This window comes from Mus pahari, chromosome 4 (assembly GCF_900095145.1).
Source record: "Mus pahari chromosome 4, PAHARI_EIJ_v1.1, whole genome shotgun sequence".
Lineage (NCBI taxonomy): Eukaryota > Metazoa > Chordata > Mammalia > Rodentia > Muridae > Mus > Mus pahari.
Genome location: NC_034593.1, coordinates 120708066 through 120716647, shown reverse-complemented (window position 1 = coordinate 120716647; position 8582 = coordinate 120708066). Strand labels below are relative to the sequence as shown.

Genomic DNA, 8582 nt, shown 5'->3' with positions numbered 1-8582 from the left:
CCCCCGGCAATTTTGGTCATCTCATGTACGTTTTTATTTGTCAGTTTGCTTAGAATTACTCAGCAGTTCCTCTCTCAATCTGCTCAATTCTTGTCTCACGATCTGACAGACACCCGCCCCTTGAGTTTCTGGGTAAAGAAGTCTCCCAAGTCCAACAGGCACCCCCAGGGCGGCTTCCGAGCCTGCGCTCAGCCTTGCTGCTCTCACAGAAGTTCTCTCTGTGCTTTTGAAATTTCAAAAACCAGTCAGAAAAAAAAAAAACCACCTAAAAACCTATGCTGTCATATTAATTTATGTTTCATATAACATAATAATGTTGGTAATGGAGGTAGCTAATTTTATAAAGAAAGGAGGCTTAATTAGCTCATAGTTGCAAAGGCAGGAAGTCCAAAGGCCTACAGTCTACAGTCATTGGCCAGTGTGGATGGTAGTACTGTAGAAGTCCCACTGGTCTTCACACTGGGTCCCACAGGCACTTACACAGGCAAACCTCCACTGACCACAGGACTTCCCACTAGGGGCCACTCCTAAGTCCCACCTTTTAGTATTACCCAACTTACAACTAAGGTCTTAACACACAGACTTTTGACAAACAACATCAGAAGCTACCACTGGGGTTTCTTAAGCTTCCTACTATTCATCCTGATGCTGAAACCTGGAGGCGGAAGTGTGGGGGGTGGGGTGGGGGTGGGGGTGGGGGTGGGTAGAAGGCTTCCATAAGAGGCCTGCTCCTCCTGGTAAGAATGCAGACCGATCCCTATGGCTAGACTTATCTATGACTAACTCTGAAGAAACACATTTTCGACAACCTAGGCAGGACATCTCTGAGCACACTTACCTCAGCTGTTTGCTTAGCCACGTGGCCCACAACCACAATGACCTTCCCCTTGAAGTTGTGCAGCATGGTGGTGTAAGGGCCCTGGCTGAGCTCTCCTTCTGCTGTGAATGCTGCGCTGAATGGGATGTTGATGCTGCCTGCAATGTGCCCGCGAAGGAAGCTGACAGGGAGCTTAAGGAAAACTTTTTTTTTCTAAAAATTTCCATGTTCACCTGAGTATTTTATTTGAACAAAGTGAGATTCTCTAAGGAGCAAGAAAATTAAATTTCAAAATAAAGTGGAAAAGATAAAGGTAGTGATGGATCAGTGGAAACTGAAAGCGACCCTGACCCAGTTAAGCCATGGTCCTCAACTGGCTACAGCCTGTGTGCTATCCAGTTCAACAGCACAACTGGGCACAGTTTAAAGTCCAGTGTCTCAGGGCAAATTTGATACTGAAAAATATTTGCAACGTAGATGCTAAGTCGAACTGCATTTAGAACTGTTAGAGGTCAGCAGCCCCAGTTGGAAACTGTTCTGTTGCAGGTTACTGTGTCCAGCAGACTTAGCTGACATATCCATTATTCTGAGTTTATAGCCTCCAGAAGGCGCCATATCTTATGCTTCTTATACTTTAGAATTCTGATGCTCTAAGTGACTATCACTGTTAGTTTAGGAAATAAAGACATCCATTAAGAAGGAGCTTACACACACACACACACACACACACACACACACACACACACACACACACACGCGCGTGTATGCACGAGCGAGAGCTTTACTAAGTAATTAAAGTATGATCGGATAATTAAAAATAGAACTTTGGAAATTAAAAGGATATGGTTACACACAGCAAACTATAAAAGAGATGTATGAGCTGCTGTGATAGATCACATTAGTTTGGGAGGATGGGGCAGAGTTTGTTGAGGGAGTGATGGTAAGGTTAAATCCTGAAGAACAGATAAAAGTTAGGACAAAGAAGTGGAAGGGAGTGGAGGAGGGATGGAGAGCTGAGGAGGAGATTTTGTAGTTACAGTGGGGAGGGAGCATATGCCCAGCTAAGGCAGGGAAGGACAACGCAGGGGAATTGAAGTGTGAGATAAAAGGGAGGTGGAGGCTGGACTGTGCCTGTGCTGTTTATGATAATGATCTTTTTTTCTGCTAGTAAGGAAAATTCATGTATTCTAAGCAGAAAAGCAGCATACTGGATTTGCATTTGGGCACCGCTGTGGGGAAAAGCACAGAAGAAACTGTGCACCTCGTTAATGGGAAATTTGGGTTGTATCTCCTTTCTTAATAATCACTGTTGACTACCATGAAAGGCTATCTCTGTATTCAATAGAGCCCTCTCCCCCAAACTGCCACATAAGGGACTTAACACAAGTGATAGTTTAAAGGCTATGACCCGAGCAAGTACTGTTTCCCCTCTGCACGTCTCTGCGTGGCAGGAAAGCACGCCCATTGAAACAGTAGTTGTCAATGAGCTCAGTCTGCAGGCCTCCCCACTCCTCACTCAAGGGAAGAAGACAGATCCTGGCTCCTCCTTTCTAGAAGGTAGAAGGCACAGGAAAACATTTAACACTAATGTTAAAAGAAATAATCAAATGCATTCTGAAAAAAATGATGAGAGATAAAATTCATGTTGGAATCTCAGTGGACTTGCTTAAAGAAGTGTAGAATGGGGAGACTATTTATAAACACAGGTCGAGGACCCTTAAACTTCAGGTGTGCATCACCACTGCCTGGGTGGAATTAGTCTCTCAAAAACAATTATCCTAGAGTCTCAATGGTAGTTTCTGGAACAATGGGATCTTTAAAAATAAGAATCCTGAAAATACTTAAAAATATTTAAGCACTTTTGTTTTTAGGAGATACCTTAAAAGTGGTATTTATAATACCAACCAGGAGTCTGACTGCTCATTTCTTCTCAGCAGGACTGAAGCCGCTGCCAGTAAGAACTTGTGTTTCTCAGCCAGCACTTCTGGACTGTGATCGGCTTCACTTTTAGCAATTTTACAGCAGCAAAATCCATGCAGCTCTATCCTAGCCGAGCGCTGGGACAGACATGTCCACACATCCCACCTGTTCCTCCTTCCTGTTTGAACAGCCTCAGCCACTGCCCTTAGGGGAAGGGTGCCCTTGGCCATGGTGTGTGTGTTAAATAATCCTACTTCATGCTATAGCTGGAAGAGAAGACAGTGTGGAGGGCAGAGCTAGGTACTTGATGCAAACTTGGATAAATCTTATTTTCTTTCTCAAAAATGAGGAAAGGCAATGCTTAGATGTGCTAAAGTTGAGAACATAAAATCAAATTTGAATGCCTCTATATAGAATAACAGAATATCATATAATAAAAATCTAGAATCACCTACTTTAGAAGAAAAACTGCTGAAGGTTAAATTCTGTGAATATATGGTTTTAAAAGTAATTCATCTGCATATAAATATTCAACATCATTATCTAAAATCAAAGATACATAGGAATAATTTTTACATGCTATTTAGTATATACTTTTCAAGGAGACTTGTCTATACTGCCTTTTAGTCACTAAAAGTATGTTATAAACTTGTTATTTCCAGAAATTTAGTTATGCTTTATGATTTGATTTTTTTAAAATGGGGATTAAATGTCAAAATGCTTGACAAAATATGATGAAAATAAGAGTTTTGGAGAAGAGGGAAGTTCTGTCCAAACCCCAAAATACTTCAAGTCCTTCTTCCCATCATGCTTTAGGAAACAACACACAAAGGAGCAGGGTCTTAGACCACAGTTTCCTCATGTAGTACGGTCCTGGAAACCATCTAAGGCCACCCTTCCCAGAACACTGTCAAGAGGCAGAGACCGAGTGAGCACAGAGGTTTGGACACACAGAACTGTCAAGCCTCCCCACATTCCACCCATAACTGCGTTACTGGCAAACAGCAGAGGATAAAGAGCCAGGCCTAGTTACAGTCAGTGCAATTACAACAGTCTCTTTTGTCTTAGTATGTTTGACAAGGAAGAAAACTTACAGACCTTTGGTTCTCGGTAATTATGTTTCATTGCTCACAACACAAATCCTTATATGGGTGGCAGTAAGATGTATTGGAACTTCTGGGCACAATAGAGGTGATCATATTATACTATAAAGGGATGTAGCTGAATGTGTTTTGTAAAAACTGTAGTCACTCAAAATCACAAATACTGAGTAACTTAGTTTTTTGTTTGGTTGTTTGTTTTGTTGTTGTTGTTGTTGCTGTTGCTGTGGCAAAATATACTGGGGAAAAAAAGCAGCACAAGAAAGAAAAAGTGTTTATTTATCTCCTAGTTCAATCTACCATGATAGAAAATCAAGGCAGCAAGACGTTGAAGCAGCAGGTCGTACTGCACCAAGATCAGGAAACAGTGTTGTGAACATGCTCAGTGCTCAGATAATGTCTTCTTTTTGATGCAGCCCAGGACCCAAGCCTGAGAAATGGTACCATGCACTTTTACCCTCTTTCCCCAGCAACGTGATGTCATACAGGCATGCCTAGAAACGAATCTCCTATAGATATGTCTGGAGCTTTGTTTCCTAGCTGATTCTGGATAATCTGACAACAATATCATACTGAACACATTTTGTATTTGTGAAGATACAAATACAAGAATACACTTAAGTGTGTATATGCATACACACATATACATACATAAATATATGTACACACATATATAAGCTTTTTTGTTTGTTTGTTTTGTTGTTGTCAAGTGTGCTGAGATAAACTCTCTAATGCTTTAAGCACTCTGGTTTCACTGTATTTTTTTGCTGTGAAAGATGAGTTTGTCTCCTAGCACTGTGGTCTTGGAGCTGAACATACTTACTTCTGTATGTACTTAGAAAAATAATGAGATGCACTGCTTTCCTAATATAGGCAAATACCTAAATTTTCTGCATTTAGTTATTAAGTTTAAGAATGCCCATTGCATGTCAGCTAAATATGGGGAAAGTGATTTTCACATTCAGGGATGTGTTACAGTGAGTGTACCAGCACCCCACAGGCAGGTGTCTTCCCCTTCACATGCTTCTTGTCAGGTAGTGGGTCACAGCAAGGATGAGGGTAGCTAATATTGCCTATACAACAATATACTAAAGTAGTTAAAATGGATAGAAAAAAATGAGTCTCGCACATTATGCAATTATATCATATAGGTAAATATATGAGTGCTCATAGTAACAGTGTTTTGTTAGGCACTGCACTCAAGGGTACTAACCCTCTTCATCAGACCATACCGACGCCACCGCGTATAAAATCATACATACCTCTGTGCTGGCCTGTTTTCTGTGCTAACTAGTTTAGAATTATTTATTTATTTTTAAAATGTATATAAGTCCCCTGTAGTTATCTTCAGACACACAAGAAGAGGGCATCAGATCCTGTTTGTAAGGTACCGTGTGGTTGATGGGAATTGACATCAGGGCCTCTGGAAGATCAATCAGTGCTCTTAATCACTGAGCCATCTCTCCAGCCCATGCTAACCAATTTAAGCAATGTAAAAAATGAGCTCCTTAAGCTCATTTGAAGGCCGTACCTATCTATACCAATAGCCAAAAATGAAAACATAGCTAAGCTGTGGTTTCTCCATCTATAACTGAGTAGTATTAACTGAAATTAAAAGTGCTGTTATCACTTTCCTTTGAACTCTCTTATTACATGAACTGGGATCATGAGCGCCCTGTCATCCAAGGTTAACATCTCACTTTTAGCACCTCCTCAGTGGCCTCCACTGACGCAGTATCCACTCCAGTGAATCTCATCCTCCTATCCCTCCCTATAACAATCTGCCAAAACACCAGCTACCTGTGCTCATAGTATTGCTGACGAAGCTTTCTAAAATTTTTCCATTTTTTCCCACCAAGAAATCCACTCTATTCACAATTTTTTCAATTTAAAAATCTAAACAAGTAACAAAGTGGCCAGATGATCATATTTCTGCTGAGAAATCTGCCATGGTCCAGACTGCTCAGTACAGCCCTCACGAACCAGTATCTAATAACCCCCATCCCAAGTGGAATCACTTAGCTGCCGCTCTGTTTGGCTCATGTAACTTTTCTTTGCCTAAACACTTCATTTACTTAGACAGGGTCTCTGCCCCTGTGTGCTCCTTGTGCCTGCTTCCCGAGTGTTAAGGTGACAGTCAGGAGCTATCCGTTCCCTTTACTTCGGTACTCATACACTTCCTCTGTGAAGTTATTTCCCACAGTAGACATCTGTGTATGGCTCATGACAGCAATTTGATCTCGTACTAAATATACTGAGCATGATTTCCATCAAAACTCTAAACAGCTTATAGGAAGGACACATACTTCTTCCTTGAATCCCTTACATTGCTTAATACAGCATGCATGCATAGTAAAGTATACTATTTCCTAAGTAACTTTGTCTCAGAACTGCACCAAGCCTAGAGTAACCAGTGTCAGCATACAAATGTAAGGGCCTCTGGCAGCTCGATCCAGGGACATAGCTATAGCAGTGCTCACAAGCACCAGTACATGGAGCACCCTTTCCTCAGGGCACATTTGTAGAAAAGAAGAGAGAAGCTCACTTATCTAGATGTTCTCCAGCATGGGTATTTACCTAGGGTGACAGCAAAACTGTTTTTTTTTTTTTTTATTTTTTTTTTTTTTTTTTTTTTTTTTTTTTTTTTTTTTTTGAGACAGGGTTATTAAGAAAAAGCTCGTGACCTCACTCTGTATGCCAGCAAGCAAAAAGTCATGTTTATACACTGTGAATCAGAGGACCCCCATCCTTCCACCTTTACCTGTACTATTAACGCCCATCTAGCCTCCACCCACTACTATCATCATCACCACCACCATCACCACCACCACCACCACCACCATCACATCATCATCACCATCAGCAGCAGCAGCAGCACCATCGTTTTCTTTTCTTTTGTCTCTTATTTTTTATTTTTTTGCATCCTGGGGAGAGAGCACTAGGCCTTTCTGTACAGCCCTCTGATAGCTTTCCTCAAACACAAAGCTGAATGTTCTATTCCTCTAACTGAAGTTCTCCCAGGAAGTCAATTCTCCCTTCATGTAGTTCAAGGATGACCCCCTCATTTTTTGTAATCTCCTCAATGTGTCCTTAACCTCTCTGGATCTGATTCTCTCTGGAGTGTATTCACATTCTCAAATGCTTTCTATATATTTGCACTGCTCACCAAATCTACTTGTGATGTAAGTAGCCACCATCTGAGTCAGGTACCCATATTAGAATTTCTACGATGTACTGAGTGACTCACATCACAGTGAGATATGATAATTTATTTAAAAGTCTGTTGTAGCTACATGACTATACAGCTTTGGTTTAACTTTGTATCCCTGTTGCCTAGCAAATGTCTTTAAACAGGACCAAATGGTTTGGATCTAGGATTAAAACAGCAAATGGTATCGACTGCTAATGTAACACGCTAACAACTATTAATCCAAGTAGTAGAGATATTCCTCAGCAGTAACTACTGCACACCCCACATTACAGAGGATCCATTCAGACATGAGACTCCAAATGAAGGAATGCATAGTTTAGATAGACCGGATACAAACTTACATGGGATGAACACAATCTTGCAGATCCTCCTTATGAGCCAGCTTCCTCTGACTACAGCTATCATCTCTGCAGCACTTTGATCATAAGGTCAGAAACACATTCTTAAGACCACAGTAGAAAGAACGGTATTAGCATCCTCTAAGAATGAAGATGGTGTAGTAATGCAAACTGTGGGGTTGATTTTAAAGTAAGAGTAAGCCTACAGTTGGATTGCCTATTTTTCCTTTCCTCCCTTTTTTTGTCCATCTTTCCCTTCCTCCTTCCTTTCCCTTTCTTTCTTCCCAAGAGCACTAGAAATAAAGCTGTAAAACTGAGTCTTTATGTGAAGCAAATGAGATTAACATTCCTTCAAAGTCTTCCTGTTTACAGATAACATCAGTTGGACCCACATTTGCATGACTAAGGCCACCTTTAATATGAACTCCAGGAAATTTAAAACTCCAAATATTTATAGCTACCAAACAACAGTTGGGCTGGGTATTACCTTTGAAGCCATTAACATTACTCATAAAGCTTATGGCACTACACAGAAATATTTTCTATTGCCTTTCTCCACAATTTCCATGATACACTGAAGAAAGCTTTACCTAGAAGAATTTGAAGCTTCTTATAGAAAGAGAAGTAAAATATGTCTTTAGCAAAAGCATTACTGTTTCCTTCTCTGTTGCCTGTGGCAGTGCTGTGAGGGCTTTAGGAGGCATTTCTAGTCTGGTGTTGAGTTTTGCTGCCCAGTGTATGCAGTCTGGCTGCAGCCTTCATCTTTCTTTGTACTCTACTGCTTGGCTTTGCTGTCCTCAGATACAGTCAGAGGGCACTTCATGCTGGTTTCTAATGCACTTCCCTTTACCAGTAACCAGAATGGAAAACAGCTAAATGACTGCAGCATCCACAGAATCCCAGGCAGCAGCCCTAAGTGGTCTGCGAAGGCACTTCCTTAAATAGACTGGCACAAAGTTCTTTCAACAGAGGAATGGATATAGAAAATGTGGTACATTTACAAAATGGAGTACTACTCAGCTATTAAAGATGATGAATTCATGAAATTCTTAGTCAAATGAATAGAATTAGAAAATATCATCCTGAGTGAGGTAACCCAATTGCAAAAGAACACACATGTTATGCACTCACTGATAAGTGGATATTAGCCCAAAAGCTCCAAATAACCAGAATACAATTCACAGACCACATGAAGC

General features: G+C 40.8%; 1 protein-coding gene across 2 annotated transcripts in view; it reads right to left on the bottom strand.

Annotated features, from left to right (window-relative positions):
* Tbck (TBC1 domain containing kinase) overlaps nucleotides 1-8582 on the bottom strand; it is a 148640-nt gene that overhangs the window by 22946 nt on the left and 117112 nt on the right. For both annotated transcript variants that reach the window (XM_029537455.1, XM_021195648.2), the window contains exon 25: nucleotides 839-998. In XM_029537455.1, the coding sequence (XP_029393315.1) occupies nucleotides 839-998 (160 nt within the window). The remainder of the gene's footprint in view (nucleotides 1-838; nucleotides 999-8582) is intronic.